Source organism: Bombina bombina, chromosome 5 (genome assembly GCF_027579735.1).
Source record: "Bombina bombina isolate aBomBom1 chromosome 5, aBomBom1.pri, whole genome shotgun sequence".
In the NCBI taxonomy this organism is placed as follows: Eukaryota; Metazoa; Chordata; class Amphibia; order Anura; family Bombinatoridae; genus Bombina; species Bombina bombina.
The window spans coordinates 521,377,220-521,400,396 of record NC_069503.1 but is presented as its reverse complement, the minus strand read 5'-3'; the positions used below and the strand labels follow the sequence as shown (position 1 = coordinate 521,400,396).

The window sequence follows — 23,177 nt, the reverse complement described above, 5'->3', positions numbered from 1 at the left end:
CTGAGATAAACAGTACACTCCGGTACCATTTAAAAATAACAAACTTTTGATTTGAAGAAATAAACTAAGTATAAAACACCACAGTCCTCTTACGACCTCCATCTTAGTTGAGAGTTGCAAGAGAATGACTGGATATGGCAGTGAGGGGAGGAGCTATATAGCAGCTCTGCTGTGGGTGATCCTCTTGCAACTTCCTGTTGGGAAGGAGAATATCCCACAAGTAATGGATGATCCGTGGACTGGATACACTTAACAAGAGAAAGTTTATTTTTCACTACTATAAAGAAAAATATGCAGAGATACTGATATAAATAACCAGTATAAAACCTTTTAAAAACTAACTTAGAAGCTCCCAGTTTAGCACTGTTGACGAGGTTAAACTGGGACACCCACTGAAAGGGGCTGGGAAAGCAGAAAGCGCAGACACTCCCCCCTTCAGTACATATGAAAAGATCCATTAGACAAACAGGAGCAAGCTTGAATCTGTAGACATCTGTATACATCTAAAACTCTTGGCCTTGGTTAGGAGTGTGAAAATCAGCACAATGTTATTTAAAACTAAGCAAAACTATACATTGTTACAACACTCCCAGATAGGCTATATAAATGGATCATCTACTAAACATTTACGGAAAAAAAAAATATATAGTGTACTATGTCCCTTTACACATATTCAATAGGTGTATAGTATAATAAATTATAGCAGCAACAGTTTTGACAGGTTCCTTTTATAATGCTTCAGACAAAATATATCTTAAGAAAATAATTTTATTTAATAAAAAAAAATCTTTCAACATCACTGTGTTGCATGATAGAAGTCAAAAGCAGATCACATGCAGAGAATAACTTAAATGGCCTGTTTTTATTTTGTATTTAGCAGATAGTTTTTTCAGTTGATAAATAACAAAACAATGCTTCTTATAAACACACAATTTTAATGTTTTCTTAAACAAAACACAACTTAATTTAACAGGTATGATGATCAATGCAAGTTTTATAATAAAATAAAAAGGTCAGAAGACAATTGTGTGTTATTACATGGGGAAAATGGAACTCCCATTTTTATCAAAGCCTCCTTTTTGCTAAGGAGGCGGTGAGGTCACAAACATATTTACACATTAAAGTTACTGCTAGTAGAATGTTCAGAATCCGTTATACTTCGGGGCCTTCTCCTCCTGGCACCAGCTACAGAAAGGGGAGAAAAAGAGAAAAAGGTTACTGTGCATCTAGTTACTGCTTCTAAAAAGTAGATATTAAAAGACAGGTCTAAGATAGAACAATATCACTGAGCTTGTGTATGCCACAACTTAAAAAGAATCACAGACAAAGGGACGTTAAATAAAAAATGTAATCCCTCACAAAATGCTTATTTATGCATAATTAAAGAACTTTGCAATTAATTTTCATTACTTATTTAGCTTATTTTTCTATGAATATTAAAGTGTTTTTACTCTACCCAGAGAGGCTGGAGTGCACTCCATAGAATACAGAACACTAACACTGCTACATGCTGCAAAGTGATTAGTTAATATCTGAAGGAGTTCATTTATACAGATGTTCTCCACAGAACATTTTGTCAGCCGGGCGACATTATAGAGTAGCAGAGTGGGGACTATGTAATATTTTCTAATATATAATTTACTGGTATCCAAAGCACAAATTGCAAAATTTAACATAAATGTATTTAATGATAATTTGTGTAATAAAAATTTGACATTTTTAATATTGGCTAATTACCAAGAGTATGAAGAAAAATTGATAATAGGAGTAAATTAGAAAGTTGCATGCTCTATCTGAATCATGAAAGTTTAATTTTCACTTGACATTTTTTTTTACGTGGTGATCTTGCACCAGAATGAGGCTGGCTCTGAAGAGAGCCAAATAGTGCTTACTTCTGAATTTGGATCAGAACAACGGATCCAAAAGGCAAAAGCCTACTAGTTAATGCTCATTTTGACTCTCCCCTTTCCTTCACGGTCAGAAATCTTATTTAGGGTAACACAGTTAATATTGATATGTATGAAGTATTTTACCTTACCATGTCAGATGATATGTATTGAAAAACCATTAATCCCTGATCAGTATGTTATTGCAGACCTGGCTTATTTAGAATTTCACGTTTGTTCAATAAACTGGCTTTAAAGTGAAGTCAAGTAAAAAATGTATAAAATGTATTTTAGCTATTGAGTCATGCAATTTAAAATAATGTTCAAGAGGCATTAAGAAATTCTTCTTTGACAACTAGGTGGTACAAAGTTAAATCAAAGTAGATATTTATAGAGAAAACAGTCAGGAAATAAAGAAATAACTCTCTACCAATCTCTGCAATATAGATGTGCTATACAATGATCTACTTATCTAGAAAATATTACATAGTCCCCACTCTGCTACTTTATAATGTCGCCCGGCTGACAAAATGTTATGTGAAGAAAATCTGTATAAATTAACTCCTGAAGATATTAAAAGGGATACTAAACCTAAATTTTTTCTTTCACGATTCTGATAGAGCATTCAATTTTAAGCAGCTTTCTAATTTACTTCTATTTTGAATTTTTCTTCGTTCTCTTGCTATCTTTATTTGAAAAAGCAGGAAAAAAGCTTTGGAACCAGCCCATTTTAGGTTGAGAACCTGCGCTTGCTGATTGGATAGCTAAATGCAGGCACCAATCAGCAAGCCCTATCCAGGGTACTGAACAAAAAATAGGCCGGCTCCAAAGCTTTCATTCCTACCTTTTCAAATAAAGATAGCAAGAGAACGTAGAAAAATAATAATAGGAATAAATTAGAAAGTTGCCTAAAATTGCATGCTCTATCTGAATCATGAAAAAAAAAATGTTGGTTTGAGAGGGGCCTGGAACTTCTCCCCCTTATTTCCCATTGACTTACATTATAAACTGGGTTTCAATTTTACAACGGTTTCGATTTACAACCATTCCTTCTGGAACCTAACCTCGGCGTAAACTGAGGGATATATATATATATATATATATATATATATATATATATACACAAAAAAGATCAGCACTCACCAATGTAACAACCACTCAAATGCACGGCCAAGTTAAATGTAGACAAAAGTATAAGCATAGAGACAAGACCTGGTGTTGATCCCTGTAGTCCCACGCCACAAAAGCCAGCACACGAGATTTAAGCAACACACCTTCCTTTAATACAAAGCAACGTTTCAGCTCCCACTGGAGCCTTGATCACATGCAGTAATTCATCAAAATGCCTGATCTATTTTGATGAATTACTGCATGTGATCAAGGCTCCAGTGGGAGCTGAAACGTTGCTTTGTATTAAAGGAAGGTGTGTTGCTTAAATCTCGTGTGCTGGCTTTTGTGGCGTGGGACTACAGGGATCAACACCAGGTCTTGTCTCTATGCTTATACATATATATATATATATTATTTTTTTTATACTGCTGTGTGATGACGGGGTTACTCCCCGAAAACGTTTACAGCACTGTTTGATTAAATATACTTTTACTTATAGTGAGTGCTCTCTTTGGACTTATTGCTTATATACAATGTGGGATGCACCCCAGCTTTAATGGATTATAGCGGGTGCTGGACCTTTTGCACTACTATATATATATTATATTATATATTTACACATACCACACACAAAGTCCAGCACTCGCTTACAAGCTCTCAACTAAGATTAAAAGCAAAACTCGAAAAGTTAGTTACCGCATCTGGCCAAATGGCACAAGCCCAGGTACCACGTCAAGGTCTCTTCCAAAACCTTGGTCCAGTCCCTTTTAAATCTAAGCTGAGAGCTTGTAAGCGAGTGCTGGACTTTCTGTGTGTTGTATTAATTTATTTTTTAATTGTCTCTATGGGCCTTGCACCCAGACTTGTCTGGGGTTAACTGCCTGTGACCCTGTAGACAGCACAGCTTCCTGAGAGTGCTATAAGCACCCAGGGCTGAACATGTTGCAGGGTCATAGGATGTGTACCCAGTCCAGTCTGAGAGTGCAGTCCCCTTCCGTGTTTTGTATGAGATATATATATATATATATATATATATATATCATTAAAATTATGGGGGGAGATAAAAAAACTGAAATTAAAATCCTCCATGTCTCAAAATTAAATCAATGTAAATATTTGCATAGGACATTAGCACATCTAGGCATGATTCCCCGCTCGCTTTTCCCCAGAGAAACCTCATATACAATGTTACCAATGCACAAGAGAATTCTGGGTAAGATATGCAAATTAGATATGCAAATTCTCAGTTTTTTTGCTTCAAAATACTGTTTTAACACAGCTATCCTTTTAACAGGATTATTGCAGCAATAATCCTGTTAAAAGGATAGCTGTGTTAAAACAGTACAAGGCTGGCACAAGGATGTGGCTTGCAGCGGTTTAAGTTTTTATAGCCTTTCACAATGTTTTCTGATGCATTCCTTTTGCAGCCTGGATATGTTATCCGGTGTCAGGGATCCTTATGGGACCGGTTAGCTTGTGCCTCCTTATTTTGTTCGTGTGCATATCTAGTTAGTTTTGTAGCAGGACTTTGGGGGCGTGTGGTGTACTCTACGTGTCCACTTTTCACTTTATGGTTATTGAAGCTTCTTGAATGATCACCGATATTGTGGCTGTCTTATAGGGACATTTGTCTTAAGTAAATTTTACAGTTTGTTTTTTGAGGTCACCATCTTGATATCCCTGGATAGATTGTTTAACATGCTATGTGGTTCTATAATATGACTGGTGGTTAGCACTCCACCCGTGCAGTGTACTCCTATGTGAGATGACAAGATGGTTTGATGATTAATTATTGCCATACTCAGATTGTGAGTGTTATTGTCAGCTTTTACTGTTGCTTATCACGTGAGTTTATTGCTTTATTTGTCCTGTAGCTCTGTGGTGTCTTGTTGTAGTTATCCATCTCCTGTTTGTCGCATTCCTTTGTACTTTGTGTTCTCTTTTTTTTTTTTTTTCCTTTTCTGGTCTGTGCCTTTTACCCTGGCTTTTAATATAATATATATATGTCCGCTGTTGGGCTGAGTATATAATTCTTGTTTGGTGGTGGTGTATAGCTGCCATCTGTGGTGGAGGGTTGTCACTGGTGCTTATTTGAGGTTATTTGTCTAGATTTTGATTGTATGTTTTGTGTCTTGTAGATAAAAATCTGACTTGAAGAAGGCCTTTGAATGGGCCGAAACGTCGACACTGTTTGATATAAAGCTGTTTTTTGAAAATAAAGATTATATTCTTTTACCTGTTCTACAAGTCCTGTGAGTGCCCTTCATCTACAAAGCTATTATATATATATATATATATATATATATATATATATATATATATATATATATATATATATATATATATACACTGCTCAAAAAAATAAAGGGAACACTTAAACAACACAATGTAACTCCAAGTCAATCACACTTCTGTGAAATCAAACTGTCCACTTAGGAAGCAACACTGAGTGACAATCAATTTCACATGCTGTTGTGCAAATGGGATAGACACCAGGTGGAAATTATAGGCAATTAGCAAGACACCCCCAATAAAAGAGTGGTTGTGCAGGTGGTGACCACAGACCACTTCTCAGTTCCTATGCTTTCTGGCTGATGTTTTGGTCACTTTTGAATGCTGGCGGTGCTTTCACTCTAGTGGTAGCATGAGACGGAGTCTACAACCCACACAAGTGGCTCAGGTAGTGCAGCTCATCCAGGATGGCACATCAATGCGAGCTGTGGCAAGAAGGATTGCTGTGTCTGTCAGCGTAGTGTCCAGAGCATGGAGGTCCTACCAGGAGACAGGCCAGTACATAAGGAGACGTGGAGGAGGCCATAGGAGGGCAACAACCCAGCAGCAGGACCGCTACCTCCGCCTTTGTGCAAGGAGGAACAGAAGGAGCACTGCCAGAGGCCTGAAAAATGACCTCCAGCAAGCCACAAATGTGCATGTGTCTGCTCAAACGGTCAGAAACAGACTCCATGAGGGTGGTATGAGGGCCCGACGTCCACAGGTGGGGGTTGTGCTTACAGCCCAACACCGTGCAGGACGTTTGGCATTTGCCAGAGAACACCAAGATTGGCAAATTCGCCACTGGCGCCTTGTGCTCTTCACAGATGAAAGCAGGTTCACACTGAGCACATGTGACAGAGTCTGGATACGCCGTGGAGAACATCCTGCTACCTGCAACATCCTCCAGCATGACCCGTTTGGCAGTGGGTCAGTAATGGTGTGGGGTGGCATTTCTTTGGGAGCCGCACAGCCCTCCATGTGCTCGCCAGAGGTAGCCTGACTGCCATTAGGTACCGAAATGATATCCTCAGACCCCTTGTGAGACCATATGCTGGTGCGGTTGGCCCTGGGTTCCTCCTAATGCAAGACAATGCAAGGCCTCATGTGGCTGGAGTGTGTCAGCAGTTCCTGCAAGACGAAGGCTTTAATGCTATGGACTGGCCCGCCCGTTCCCCAGACCTGAATCCAATTGAGCACACCTGGGATATCATGTCTCGCTCCATCCACCAATGTCACGTTGCACCACAGACTGTCCAGGAGTTGGCAGATGCTTTAGTCCAGATCTGGGAGGAGATCCCTCAGGAGACCATCCGCCACCTCATCAGGAACATGCACAGGCGTTGTAGGGAGGTCATACAGGCAAGTGGAGGCCACACACACTACTGAGCCTCATTTTGACTTGTTTTAAGGACATTACATCAAAGTTGGAACAGCCTGTATTGTGTTTTTCCACTTTAATTTTGAGTTTGACTCCAAATCCAGACCTCCATGGGTTGAAACATTTGATTTCCATTTTAATTTTTGTGTGATTGCACATTCAACTATGTAAAGAACAAAGTATTTCATTAGAATATTTAATTCATTCAGATCTAGGATGTGTTATTTTAGTGTTCCCTTTATTTTTTGGAGCAGTGTATATATATATATATATATATACACAGTATATACACACACATATATATAGTATATTGCAGAGGTTGGTAAGAGAGTTATTTCTTTAAGTGGACTTTATTGTTTTGAGCTCTAGTCCGGACTCACCCCCTTTTTTTTTTATAACAGAGGAATGAAATAAAACATCTTATTAAAACTTATTAAAATGATGAGCGGATACGAGTGATTTACAAGAAGAAATTGGGAATGACGTACAGAAAGGACAAACCTACCAAAGAAAGATGTAACTAAGGGAAGATGAAATCCAACAAAAGGCCTCATTTAGAGCTAACATGGATGGACATACATATAATACAACTGAGACTGGGATCTATTCTATATGTAGACTTGCATGCAGGTATAGCAAGTCAGTTGACCACCACGGATAATAGGAAGTACAGAAACACTACTGAGTGCTAATAGCACATTTTGTCATTGTGGACATTTGACTAAGTCCACCAGACTATGCGGTATACATGTAGTGTAAACCATAGATATATGAAATATTGTTAAATACTGGTTTGAATTTTTTAGTGGTGCATTTATGTTGTTCGTTTTTATTTTTATTTCCCTTATGCCCCTTTCAATATGTTTAAGTCTTAGTTCACTTCTATTGTGCCCGAGTTGCTACTAGTAGCTAATGTTGGTGTAATATACACACATACAGTAGCAGCAATAATCATGTCATTTATTATTTGAGGACGTTGGTCCAACCCCTGCCATTGGGGAAAACTTTTCTGTTATAACGGTCTTTTAGAGTGCAAATAATAACATAGAACAGTGCGCCAAGTAGATCCGGCAGTAGCCGGTTACCATAGCAGCACAGACAAACAAATCAGACGCTCAGCAAGACAATAAATATTACAAACTTCTTGGGCAAAAGAGATACTCTAATAGCAAGTCTAAATTCTTGCAGATAGAGATATGCGAGTAGCATAAAGAAACGAAAAAAAGCGTTACACGTTAACTTTGTAACAAGAACAGAGGGACACAGAATAGCATTTAGCGGATTTAGTGATATCACAATTTAAAGCACATTAATGTCACAACCAAGAATGGTACACTTAAGTTCTTTCACGATATGTATTAAATACTAATTTTATATTGAAGCACAGTTTTATGTTGCAATTTTATTATTCTAGTTATTGACCCCAATTGCCGGAAACACAGGAAGTGTAGTTAGTTCCGGTAGGCACACAGTGGAACGCAGGAGATGCGCTCCAAATGCACTGTTTAGGCGCCAGCTCACTGATTTCAACACAGGTATTTGAAATTGTTTAATCACATGTTTTGATTTAAATGTTTGCTTGTTTGACACAAAATTTATGCTGATGACGGGGAGGAAGTCCCTGAAAACGTTACATTAAAGATTTTTTCTTCACTAAAAAAGACCTGAGCGTGCATCCGTTTTGCCAGGAGTATCCATTGCATGTTTGCACCCAGGCAGATGTCCTAAGGAGGGTAACACTGTATTGTGAACGGTATTATATATATATATATATATATATATATATATATATATATACATATACATATACACTGTATATATAAAAAGGGGGGAGTCCGGACTAGAGCTCAAAACAATAAAGTCCACTTAAATAAATAACTCTCTTACCAACCTCTGCAATATAATATATATCTATCTCTATCTATCTATCTATATATACATATATAAATAACTTGGTAAATAAAGACCTGCACTCCAATCCTCAAATATTTGAGTGAGCAGCCACCAGGGTGCTATATCAAAGATATACAAAAACAGTCACTAATAAGATGGTACTCACTGGGTTTAAAAAATAGAACTTAGCTTTTATTGTAGAATTTTCAAAAATTAAAATGATCCCATGATGTTTCGGTGCCAACCAGCACCTTTATCAAATGGTTCAAACAGTTCCTTCAGGCAAATGACAAAGCCTGACATCCACAGGGAAAAACAGGTTAAAAACTATGAGACAATGCAGCTTTATATACACATTCTATCTTGATTGCAAACTTAGTTTAACTGTGTGTGTGCACGTGCACATCACTGAAGCCACGCCCCTTCCTGATTCATAGTGTGTTGTCATAGGTGCTACCAGCACCAACAAAGTTGAAAACCATGGTGACGGAGCTGTGTGTAGCACATGGCTCATTTGCATATTCACTGCTGTGTGACGTATCAGATAGTGGAAGCGTTTCTGTGCAGATCTGCAAAAGTCCCATATCGATGTTAAAAGCAAAGCACTGTTTGCAGAGGACACACTAAATCCTTGAAATAGTACATGTTTCATGTAAGGCTAGAAATGATACATCGTATGCTGCTAGTTTGGAGGGTATGCTTAAACATTTGGTATAAACCTGTGATAAATATTGGAATCTCATACGCCACAGATCATACATGCCAATCAAAAATAAGAAATGACATTGATCTGATACAGGGGGATAGGCGTTAGTTGAACAAAAAAGGAACAGACAGGCACTGTTTTGTGACTAGTGTTGTACAGACCAATTTCTGTAAACTGTGTCTTTATCCTATAAAGGGGCCATAGCCAAGTTGTATGTTAAGTCCCCTAGGCTCCACAGTGTCAAGAGTGTAAATCCATTTGGTTTCTCGTTGAAGTAGGATTCTGCCACGATCACCTCCCCTGGTTAGAGGTGGTATATGATTTATGATCATGGTCCTCAAACTAGAGACACTGTGTTTCAGTTGTGCAAAGTGGCGTGCCACTGGTTGATCTGAAGTGCCCTTTTTGATGGCATCCCTAATGGCTTTTCTATGATTAGCCATTGTTTCATGGAACGTTGTGATGGTTTTCCCTACATAGACAAGGGAGCACAGACAAATCAGGATATAGACCACATAGGTGCTGCTGCATGTGACTCTGTGTTGTATCCTATAGCAATTGTTGCAATGTGGGTGTTGAAAGGTGGGATCCATCTGCATCCCATTGCAGTTGATACAGTCTCCACATCTGAAGCATCCTTTCTTGGTGGATTTGAGCCATGTATCCTTTTGGTGGGAATCCTTCGGGTTAGTCTTGACCAAGATATCCCGTATATTCCTGGCATGTCTGTATGCCATACAGGGAGGATTAAGTCTCCAATTAGATAGGCTCTTGTCAGTCTGTAGAATGTCCCATCGATTGCGAACTGCTTTAGAAACACAGTGATGATCCAAAGCAAACGTTGTGATGAAGTTCAAGTCTGCAGTAGCGGTCTGTTTCAGTGCCTTGGTCTATGCCAAAAGTGTGTTTTGAGATTGACCATTCAATTGTTGTCTAGCTGTATCAATGTCTTTATTTTGCATAACCTCTAGCTTGTAATTTAGTACAAGTCATCCAACTGAGTATGGAGGATGGTAGAATCAGAATTGTTGTGAACTACTCTTGTTAACTGAAAGGCAATAATACCCAATTTTTGGTAGTCGGGATGGCAACTAGTAGATAAGAGAAGCGAGTTTCTGTCTGTAGGTTTGGTATATAGCGAGGTGCCAAACCTGAATGACCTTTCTGTGGGGACCTTAAAGATATTAAGGTCCAGGAAGTGTACGCATTGCGTACTACATTCCATAGGCCCACCATTAGAGTTCATTATAAAACCTCATGGAACATTGTTTGAAGAAAAATTATTTTTAATTTGAAAATAACTTATCTTCAGTTGTCTGGAACAGCCATGGGGTCTAATATGGCCCCTGTATATGCCAATCTATTTATGCTGGGTTATGAGTCTACCATCATGAAACCTCTAACACATCCATGTATTTCCTTTTACACTTGCTACATAGATGATCTGTTTTTTGTTTGGACAGGGAGTCTAGCACACCTTTAAGAGTGGGTTTTTGAGTTGAACCATTTTAATTCACCTATTAAATTTAAAATGGAATGTAGTACGCAAAGCGTACACTTCCTGGACCTTAATATCTTTAAGGTCCCCACAGAAAGGTCATTCAAGTTTGGCACCTCGCTATATACCAAACCTACAGACAGAAATTCGCTTCTCTTATCTACTAGTTGCCATCCCGACCACCAAAAATTGGGTATTATCGCCTCTCAGTTAACGAGAGTAGTTCGCAACAATTCTGATTCTACCATCCTCCATACTCAGTTGGATGACATGTGTACTAAATTACAAGCTAGTGGTTATGCAAAAAAGGGACATTGACCATTCAATCGTCGTCTAGCTGTATCAATCTCAAATCAAAACACACTTTTGGCACAGACCAAGGCACTGAAACAGACCGCTACTGCAGACTTGAACTTCATCACAACGTTTGCTCCGGATCATCACTGTGTTTCTAAAGCAGTTCGCAATCGATGGGACCTTCTACAGACTGACAAGAGCCTATCGAATTATCGAATTGGAGACCTAATCCTCCCCTTATGGCATACAGACGTGCCAGGAATATACGGAATATCTTGGTCAAGACATAATCTTTGAGAATTCTACAATAAAAGCTAAGCTTTATTTTTAAACCCAGTGAGTGCTATCTTATTAGTGACTGTTTATATATATATATATATAATAAATTAATAAGAATAATATGTATATTTTCCCTCCACACACATCTTACAACAAAAAAGCTACAAAAACAAAGGGCCATAAGAAAAGTTGCTTACCATAGTTATGTTGTTTCCATTTAACAAAATTTGATCTAATTTCGTAATCCGTCTTCCTTCTGGTGTAATTTCACTGAAATGCACAATACACAAGAATACAATGTTTGCAATGTATGAAATGAGGCTTCTAAACAAGGGTTTATGGTAACGTATAAAACAATGGTTTATAGTAAAGACTAAAACTGTTTATCTCAACTTCAAAAAAATATATAACTTTTCTGAGCCGCATTTTATTCTTGTGAAAGTTCAACAAACTAAGATCTGTGCAAATCCAGATCTTAGTGTGTTGAACTTTACAAGAATAAATCTTGCTCAGAAAAGAGCAGAATTCTATGAGCGGCTACCTTCTTCCGAATTATATATATCTCTCTATCTACTCTCGTTGTTCATGCACTCACTACCAGCATCAAACGTTAGCTGTAACCTGGGTGTCTCCTCCAATCAATATCAACAAAACAGTTCAAGTATGAGGGCAATCACGGGACTTTATCACAGTTTATTCAACAATTTATTCATAATCCATTATTCTCCATTAGATAAGAAAGTCGACGTTTCGGCTTATGACAAGCCTTTTTCAAGACAATCTTTTCAAATTAGAAACAAGTGCTCAGCGTGTATATCGCTATTGTAGAGCTGCTTCAAATAGCAGCTCTAAAATGGCGATATACACGCTGAGCACTTGTTTCTGATTTGAAAAGATTGTCTTGAAAAAGGCTTGAGTCATAAGCCGAAACGTTGACTTTCTTATCTAATGGAGAATAATGGATTATGAATAAATTGTTGAATAAACTGTGATACATGAAGTCCTGTGAGTGCCCTCATACTTGAACTGTTTTGTATGTATGTACAGTATATATATATATATATATATATATATATTTTAGTGATGCACCGAAATGGAAATTCTGGACCGAAACCGAATCCGAAAATCCGGGATGCACTTGGCCGAAAAACCGAAACTGATACCGAAAATGTATTTTTTTTTTTTTAAAAATGTTTTAGTTTTTTTTTTGCATAATTAGAGCCAATAAAAAAAGCCCACACTTTTATTGAAAGTAACACACTAAAATTGGACAAAAATATCTTAAAACAATAATATGCTACACAATAATTTTACCAAGAAAAAAAAAAAACAGGCAAACAATAATGCCATTTTCGACCAAAATGTTTCTGCGACCAAAATTTTGGTGCATCCCTACTTAAAACAATTATAAATATCAATATACTGTATTATTCTTCATTTAGTTCTATGTAACATAATAATTTTTTTACCAATTATCCAAATAAAGTATAATTCTAGAAAACTCATTATATGCAGAACAGTAAGTGAAGTAATAAACTTAAACAGTAGCTCTAGGCTAGCATCAAATTTGAAATATGCTACACAATAATTTTACCGAAACTAACAGGCAAAAAAAACAAAAACCGAAATAGCCAAAAATGCCATTTTCGGCCGAAACTTTCTGCGGCCGAAATTTCGGTGCATCCCTTATATATATATATATTAGAATACAAACAACAAAATGGAGAATGTCTGACCAACGCCACACTAAGGCCTGTTACTGCAACTCAACACAGTTAACTCCATACACTCTGCAAGCCACAAGGCCACACACATACTCACTCTCATCCCACACAGACATCCCCATACACACTTCTATCCCACACAGCTACACACAATTTTATGGTTGAAGTGAATGTAAAGTTTGAGGAATGAGTGCCCGGTTTTTAATAATCCTATTAAAAACAGGGGCACTTTCATTCATCAAACTTTAAATTACACTGCTTTTGTTAAAATACTTACCTTTTGTTTCTGCAAGCCGCTCCAGCCCGTCTCCAGCCTGTTGCAAGCCTCTTCTTACGTCAGGAATGACGATTCCGGCATCCTCCAATCACGGCTTCCTCCCCGGAGGAATCATTGCCTAAAGCAACGCCGTGATTAGTGGAAGGCCGGAATCTTCATTTCTGACGTCGGCAGAGGCTTGCGACGGGCGGAAGAAGCGCTAGAGCAGCTTGCAGAAAGAAAATGTAAGTATTTTTTAAAAAGCAGTGAAATTTAAATTTTGATGAATGAAAGTGCCCATGTTTTGAATAGGATTATTAAAAACTGGGCACTGATTCATCAAAATTTACATTCACTTTCAGGGTCCCCTTTACCCTGCCTCCAGTCCCACACCAGTCATGCCCCACCCACCCACTACTTGCTTCAGCCAGGTGTGTGTCCCCATTATACCAGATAATATGCCCAAGTAAGATCTCAAATCAAATAGATGGCCTATGCAGCTTTATTATATCAGCTGTTTGCCCTGTGCAATTAGGCAGCCCTATTATTTCAGGTACACACAGATACCTGAAAGACTTAATATGTGTTCCCTGCAGCCTCTATTTTGCCAATTATATGCCAAAGTGACATCACTGATCAGACACATGGCTCCAGCAAACTCCCAATATGTTAGTGAAATGGCTTTGCCCTATTAGGGTTTATTAAGTAGAGAAAAATGTAATGTGCATTAACTGTTTATTTTTCCTGCTTTTAAAGTAATTTAACTCTGTGCATGTTTTACTGTGCAATTGAGAGTATCCTGCAGTATCCCAAACGCTAAACCTGCAACATTTATCTCAGCGATTGTTTGATCAATGCAGAAGCTCATTAAAATCTGTCCCTAGTTGGTGGCAGCACAAACAGTGTAACTTTTAACATTCCAAGTTGTTGAATGCTCATCAGTTTTGAGCTTTATGTCCCATTAAATTACTTAAAAGTTGAATGTTTGTGCCCTTCATGTTGAAATTTGAAACTATGATCCTCACAGGATTTATATTAGTATTTGCAAAGAAAAACTGAATAAATGTAGAGTATGTCTTAGTATGGGACTGGGATGGGATCTAAGATGAGACAGCATACAGCAAAATAATTATTTATCCACACACTTCTGCCCAAACTATTGTTAAATTAACATTAACCCCTTGGATGCCAAAGGGCTTTACAACATTGTTACACAGTGTGCTGATGCCTTCTCCATTCACTGTCATGGTTATGCATGTGATGGAGTGTCAACCAAGGGGTTAAAGCTTCTTGTTATCCCTCCTCATTATTACCTGTCAGCATTCTTTATCGGTTTTCATTTCTGAGTAGTTCTTCTTAGCTCTCTTGCGGCAGACATGAAAACAGAAAAATAATGTTGTCTCAGGCATTAAAGGGACACTGAACCCAAATGTTTTCTTTTGTGATTCAGATAGAGCATGAAATTTTAAGCAACTTTCTAATTTACTCCTATTATAAAATTTTCTTCATTCTCTTGGTATCTTTATTTGAAATGCAAGAATGTAAGTTTAGATGCCGGCCCATTTTTGGTGAATAACCTGGGTTATCCTTGCTGATTGGTGGATAAATGCATCCACCAATAAAAAAAGTGCTGTCCAGAGTACTGAACCGAAAAAAAGCTTAGATGCCTTCTTTTTCAAATAAAGATAGCAAGAGAACGAAGACAAATTGATACTAGGAGTAAATTAGAAAGTTGCTTAAAATTGCATGCTCTATCTGAATCATGAAAGAAAAAATGTGGGTTCAGTGTCCCTTTAAAAGCAGATCTGTTTTTTCCAGCAGTAGCTAGGTCAGGTCAAATAAAAAGCACCCACTTTTTCACTTATTGGCAGACCTCTCCCCTTCTCTGATATCGTTTAGCCTTCACTTGTGTTCCATTCCTGCACATGCTGCCATCAGCTACGGGGATAGACTATTTTGTCTAGGATGGGGGGGGGAGTCATTATGCTTTCAAAGGGCATAAATCTTGTACAGTGTACAAAGTGAAACTGGTGGATGAAGCAACTTAAAGGGACATAATACTCATATGCTAAATCACTTGAAACTGATGCAGTATAACTGTAAAAAGCTGACAGGAAAATATCAATTGAGCATCTCTATGTAAAAAAGGAAGATATTTTACCTCACAATCTCCTCAGCTCAGCAGAGTAAGTTCTGTGTAAAAAGTTATACTCAGCTGCTCCCAGCTGCAGGTAAAAATAAAAATGGAGAACTATGGTAAGCATTGCAATAAGCATGCTTCCCGCCCCTCAGCTTATTTTTTACTTCGTGGCCATGCAGCACAAAAACATCTCATACACTCCGGTCTCACATTAATAGATTGTTTACAATGGGGTTTATGCAGTGCCCTCAGATTGACATCACCCTTTGTATACCAAGCAAGTTATCACACAAGCGCTGAGCCTTTTACTCCCTCTGTGCCTCCCACATCCTTCCCCTGCGCGGAGTCTGAAGTTCTTCTCATACCCGGTGTCAGCTGTCACTGCATTAACTTCTCTAGCCATGCTGCTGAACAGCATTATTCTATTACAGTCTTCCCGCCCACCTAGTGATGTCACACCCTTAATTACATGAATGCCGTTCTTCACTGCAACATTTAAAATGCAGGATTTTTTTTTTTAAATCGCATACCCTCGCGGTTTCATATTGCAGCGATTTTAAATCGTGATCACGTGATTAATATATATATATACACATACACAGTTGTAAACAAAATTATTCAACCACCATTGCAAATCAGGTTTATTGTAAAAAAAATTATAGACTTTCAGCTGTTTGCAATGAACAAAAACAAAAGCAATCGAAATAGCTCAACACAACGAATGCTTCCAGTGGTTTTCCCAAATTTAAATGAAAATGCAACTTTTTATGAATTCTGCAGTCTCAAAATTATTCAGCCCCTTCATGGCAAACATCTTTAGTAGAGCACCCTTTTGAAGTTATGACCTGCTGCAAACAAGATGTATAGCTTGACACCAGCTTCTAGCAGCGTTCCTGAGGGATCTTAGCCCATTCCCTATGAGCAATGGCCTCCACGTCAGTAATATTAATGAGTTTGCATGCTTCACCCGGCATCTTCAAATCCCACCAGAGATTTTCTATGGGGTTCAAGTCCAGTGACCGTAGAATCTTCCAGGACTACTTCTGCAACCAAGCCTTGGTGGAATTTGTGGTATGCTTGGGATCATTTTCCTGTTGGAAGGTCAAATGAATCCTAGGATTTCCTGATACTTCAATAAATCCATCTTGCCTTCCACATACTGCAGGTTTCCAGTGCCAGAAGATGCAAAGCAGCCTCAGAGCATCACCAAGCCACCACTATGCTTAACTGTATGCAGTGTTCTATTCAGCGTATGTTTCATTCTTTTTCCTCCAAACATTTCACTGATCCATCAGGCCCCAAAGTTCCAGTTTTGTTTCATTGCTCCACTGAACAGAATCCCAAAACTTCTGTGGCTTATTTATATGATTTAGAGCATATTGGAGCCGACTTTTCTTGTGCTTTTGGATCAGTAGTGGTGTACGTCTTGGAGTACTGGCATGGAAACCTTCTGCGTTTAGTACGTGCTTTACTGTGCAAACTGAAACCTCAGTGCCTGTTGCCACCAAGTCTTGCAGCAGGTCTTTTGCAGTCACTCAAGGGTTTTTCTCAACTTGCCTTCTCAGAAATCTGATTGCAGCCGTTGATAGATTCCTTTTTCTACCCCGTCCAGGTAGTGTAACCACTGTTCCTTTAACTTTGAACTTGCAAACTATGCTTCCAACAGTGTCTCTAGGAACATTCAGTGCCTTTACTATATTTTTGTATCCTGTTCCTTGTTTGTAAAGGGCAATGATCTCTTAACTTTTTGGACCATTCTTTTGACTTAGTCATATTTCTAACATGCAGTCAAATGTGACACTCAACAAACCCCTAGCCAGTTCAGGTATTTCATGTGTTCTAGCTCAAGCACACCTGGTGCAACTAATGAAGCCCTTGATTAGTTGCACCAGGTGTGCTTGAGACAACACCCGTTTTACATATTTGTGCTGATAGGGATTCTTTTCAGGGGGCTGAATAATTTTGAGACTGCAGAATTCATTAAAGTTGCATTTCAGTTAAATTTGGGAAAACCACTTGAAGCATTTGTTGTGTTGAGCTATTTCAATTGCTTTTGTTTGATTTGTTCATTCAAACAGCTCAACAGCTATACATTTTGACAATAAACCTGATTTGCAATGGGGGTTGAATCATTTTTATTACAACTGTCTATAGTTCTAAATTCACATTAATCATTATGCAAATTAACCTTATTACTAAACTAACTTAATCAAATTATATTTCCTACTTGATTGTGTAATTATGTAAATATATGGAGTATGTTTCAGAAGGTAAAAGTATTAAACTAGAATACTTACAATTCTGTGACATCTTCGAGCACCATGTCTGTATACACAAGTCAAGGATATCAAAATCAACTAAGCTTCAAAGTGACAGGAAGAAAAAATGAAGAGGTTCTTCTTTACTGTTAGCAAATTATATGGCAAATATAGTGATTCTAATCAATTCAGAATACAACTTCCCATTAATATTGGTTTATGTTCTTTTATTATGTAAACATACCATTAACTTTAAAATTCTTAGAAACCTTAACCCCTCTTTCCTGCTGGGACTTATTTGTCAACATCAGAACAAAGTTCCAATGTAAACATATAAGTAAAAATTTAAATCACGCAATCGTTCATGCAACCGCGTGATTTTGATGATGGGATTGGGTCAGGGGGAAGTGCCTATGAAGCTGGGCACACCCTCCAGCCCGAGGTCCCATTTAGGAAGCAGCTATGGCTTCAGTACAGCCAAACGGTTAGGACGTTCCATGCCGTCTTAACAGCGCTAAAGCCCAGCACAGTTAGGACGGCATGGAATGTCCTAATGGCGGGAAGGGGGTTAATGTCTGTTTTTTATCTTCACCTAAAATAATTGAAAACACTGATAAATACTTCTAAACTAAGCTGTAGGATGTAACACAAATCTATTTTGACATCTATTTTGTATCTACAGTAAGACAAATTAATCCCTTAACGACCAAGGACGTGCCAGGCACGTCCTACAAAAAATGTTTGTTAACGACTAAGGACATGCCTGGGGTTTCAAGTGATTGAAGCAATCGTGATCACTTCCAGAGGCTTTCAGGATATTGCAGCAATGCCTCGATATTGAGGCATCCTGCAATACCCTCTGGTAAGCAACCCGATGCAGAGGGCCACTCTGTGGCCCTCTCTGCATCGGCCAGCAATGGTGCCGATCCTTGGTGGCAAGGGAGGGATAGGGGGAAGGCGGATGGGTGGCCCATCGCTGGAGGAGGCTTGAGAGCTCCGTGAGCGAGCGAGACTTCTAAAGCAAAAATTTTAGTGAGTGGGAAGGAGGGAAAGGACAATAAGTGTTGGGAAAGGGATCTGGGAGGGGCTACACTACAGAAAAATGTGTTTTATTAATTTTTTTATAAAATATAAAGCCCAATTTTACTGCAAACTGGGTATCAGCGAACAGCTGCCAGTACATAAGATGGCCACAAATAGGTAAAGGGGGGAGGGTTAGAGAGCTGTTTGGGGGGGGGGGGTCAGGGAGGTTGGGGATAAGGGAGGATCCTACATTGAATAAACTATAAATAAATAAAAAAGCCTTTTAGTTTAGTACTGGCAGACTTTCTGCCAGTACTTAAGATGGGGGTGACCTTTGGGGGGTGGGGGAAGGAAGAGAGCTGTTTGAGTGAAGTCAGGGAGGGATCAGGGGGTGGGATGTGTCAGGTGGGAGGCTTATCTCTAAACTAAAGCTTAAATTAACCCTACAAGCTACCTAATTAACCCCTTCACTGCTAGGCATAATAAAAGTGGTGTGCAGCTGCATTTAGCGGCCTTCTAAATTACCAAAAAGAAAAGCCAAAGCCTAGGTCTACTATTTCTGAACAAAGGGGATCCCAGAGAAGCATTTACAACCATTTGTGCCATAATTGCACAAGCTGTAAATAATTTCAGTGAGAAACCTAAAGCTTGCGAAAAAGTTAAAGATTTTTTTTTTTAATTGGCTCACATTTGGCTGTTAAATGGTGGCATAGATCAATACTTTGGGTTGTCTACTAAAAAAAAATATTTATATATACTTGCGAAAAGGGTTATTCAGGGATTTTTACCAGATATCAGTGTTCCAATGTAACTATCGCTAATTTTGAGAGAAAAATGGTTTGGAAATAGCAAAGTGCTACTTGTATTTATGGCCTTATACCTTGCAAAAAAAAGCAAAGAACATGTAAACATTGGGTATTTCTAAACTCAGGACAAAATTTAGAAACTATTTAGCATGGGTGGTTGTAGATGTGTAACAGATTTTGGGGGTGAAAGTTAGAAAAAGTGTGGGTTTTTTTGGAATTTTTTCATCATATTTTATAAAAAAAATTATAGTAAATTACATATATGATGAAAATAATAGTATCTTTAGAAAGTCCATTTAATGGCGAGAAAAATGGATATAATATGTGTGGGTACAGTACATGAGTAAGAGGAAAATTACAGCTAAACACAAACAGCGCAGAAATGTAAAAATAGCCCTGGTCCTTAACGGTAAGAAAATTGAAAAATGGTCTGGTCACTAAGGGGTTAAAATCTGAAATAGAAATATAGTCCAGCGCTACGGAATTTGGCGGCGCTATACAAATAAATGATAATAATAATAATAATAATAGTACAAGTGTGGTTTGGGCAGTAACATGGTCCAACCACCTTTTCAGCTGTTTCATTGGACAAAACAAAAACCAGCAATAAATCACTAATTTTCTTATGCTATAAATATACAAAATCAGGCGAGACAGTTAATAGAAGTAGCAAAGTAAATTCACTGCTAACTCAAAAGTATTCCTACATTTAAAAGACATTAAACCCCAAATGTATTTTTTCATGATCCAATTTATTTCTGTTATCAAAATTACTTTGTTCTCTTTGTTTTAAAAAAAATAAAAACAAAATAGGTATTTAAGCTCATGAGCACTATATGGTAAATGTTAACACAAACTATAGCCATGCAATACTCTAGACACGTGCACACTACCTACATATGCTCTTCAACAAAGAATAACAAAAACTAAGCAAATTAGATAGAAGTAATGTGAAACTTTTTTAAAATAAAAAAAATACTGGTATACACAAAAAAGATATTTATTCCTTTTAAAATTCTAGTCTGATCATACTGGTATCTTTGGTCAGATAAAGTTACATATTTGTCTTTTAAACGTCATACCAGCAGCATTACAAACCAGCATACTACATCTGGATGAAATATGATTTAATTTCAAAGAGTAAAGCTGAGGATTCAAATGCAGAATTCTACAATGGAGAAACAATTTGATTGTTCCTACTAGATTATTTCTCCTATCATAAATTACTTCATCACATACATAAATCAGACCTCCCAACTGTCCCTATTTGAGAGGGACAGTCCCTGATTCCAAGCTCTGTCCCTCTAAGACAGCCAAATGTCCTTTTTTTATAGAAGTTCACTTAGCCCCACCCCGGGAACACACAAAAACTCCCACAAACTGCCTTGACACATCCATAGACCACCCAGAAACACCCACAATTCTGCCCACTAACCACCCAACATCCCTGCCCTCCCAACACAGCTCCACCCACAAAATGGTGACCGGCTCCTATCAACAGCCTGTGTCCCTCATTCTCAGTCATAACTGTTGGGAAGTATGAACATTTATTATCACTTGTTCACCTCTTCAGCATTCATTAAAGGATTTAACAGATTGCAAAGGATACTGACAAAATCATCAAAGCCAAGAAGCGTCCCAACTATTTCCTTATCACTCTTCATCACAATATGAATGCGAGAGCCAATGCACTTATCCACAAGCTCTGAAAAGAAACAAAAAAGGAAGTTCAATTGTCAATTCAATCTTGCTAGGAACTACAACCATAAAAACAAAGAATAAGTGTCTATCATCTAGCACAGATCTAAGTGCCTCCTGGTAAAGGACAGCATGGGCAAAGTTTTCTTCTCATGTGCATGTATGACGTATAGTCTTCTGAAGCAGGTCAGATTTCTCTATTGAAAATGATAGTAATATCATTACATTGTGATGATGTTAATGATGACGCACACAGAAACAGAGGCACTTCCTCATGTTGCATGGGATGAGGCTTTTAACCCTTTAAGGACACAGCTTTCAGTTTGCTCAATTGCTTTATGACGGAAAAATTATGTCACATGTCCTTTAAGAGGTTAATAAGCAGATACAGTATATTGACCCTCAAACCGATTAGAAGGATTTTGTTCTTTCAAATATTTTGTCACTTAAAGTGAATGTCAATTTTCTCATAATTGAAAGTACGTCAATGTAGCTTGTTAGTTTTTCAATTAAACCGCCACTTTATTTTTTTTAAAAAAATGAAAAATAAATATTATGCTTATATTACCAAATTTTCTCAGTTTTCGTGACATGCTCCTCCCACCCGCAACTTCCTTATTTTTTACACTCTAACATATACAGCGGTCCCACATAGTGGCAATGCGCGCTCCCGGCTTTGAGATACAGAGCGCATGTGTTACAAGCCGATGCCGATGACTAGCAACATAGTATTCAGTGAATACATTCACTGAATACTATTGTGCAATACAGTTCAGCCGTGTTTTATCGTCCCTACGTTGTTGCAATTTTGATATAATTATTGAATTATAATTATATTTATAATTATAATTTTGAAGTACTAATAATTGAAATGGCGCATGCGCAAAATGTGAACGCGCGTAAGAGCTCTTTTTTCTCGCTTCTTTCAAATGCAAGCTTATTACGGTAGTGTGACGTAAAGGATAGGGGTCTGGTCCCCTCGGGGTAGATTGGATTATTGGTTGACAAGAGCGAGCCTACAATGTCAATCAATAATCCAAGATGGCAGGCGGAGGTTTGAAATGACGAACGGATCCAAATAAATTAAAAAATTATAGGCAATCATAAATTTTTTTAAAAAATCATGAATTAAAGTGCCATTATTTTCACTTCAATTTTTAGACAGTGTTTAGCATGCTGCGTGACTTTACATTCACTTTAAAGACAGAGTTGTATGGACAATAATGATATAATTACATACTCTAACAAATTATATTCTGACAAAATTATTTATCATTATCAATGTCGAATTCTGCTCAAATTCTCTTTAGTTTTGCTATCAAAATCATTTTTAATGCCATTTTATCTGACTGGTCATCATTCAAAAGTGATGTCCTGTTGATTTATGATCTATTTAGTGGTGATATATAAACCACTTAAAAACTGATAGAAAGTAAACTGCATATTGGATAAACATATAGACACACTAGAAGCAATTTTGAATCTAAACACATTTACATCTGACAGTTTAATTTAAAATGTTACTGATGTGCTATCCCTCTAAATAATACACAGTATATCAGAAATTTATGGCCAAGGGTTCTAAAAACATGTGGTCGCGTCTTACGTCAATACTGAATGTAAAGCGTGACATCGTAATCTGCAGCCAAATTGGTCTGCAAAACATTTAGTAACAACAAATCGCTGTCTCCACAGCAGACACATGGTTAGAGCCAATCCAAGACGCAATTACCGAGTGGCAAAAGCTGGGAAGGATTTGTTGTCGCGTTAACAGCCATTAGATTTCACACTCTGTTTTCCGCTTCCCGTATTGCAAAAACTGATCTTCCCGCCACCTAGTGTAATCGATTGCAGAGCTGAATCCTTTATAGCTCGCTATAGGACTACTGTCAGACAAAAGTAATCAATAACACCAGCATACAATTCAGAAGGAAGTGACTGCATAATGTAC

General features: G+C 37.8%; 1 protein-coding gene across 1 annotated transcript; it reads right to left on the bottom strand.

Annotated features, from left to right (window-relative positions):
• Positions 1–915: 915 nt before the first annotated feature.
• Positions 916–23,114, bottom strand: LSM5 (LSM5 homolog, U6 small nuclear RNA and mRNA degradation associated). The gene is made up of 5 exons (XM_053713053.1): positions 22,959–23,114; positions 21,138–21,233; positions 17,739–17,766; positions 11,519–11,591; positions 916–1,185 (listed from the first exon to the last, which is right to left on the bottom strand). Exons 1-5 carry the CDS (start codon positions 23,002–23,004, stop codon positions 1,153–1,155), a joined length of 276 nt encoding a protein of 91 aa, XP_053569028.1. The 5' UTR covers positions 23,005–23,114; the 3' UTR covers positions 916–1,152.
• Between the last annotated feature and the right edge of the window lie 63 nt (positions 23,115–23,177).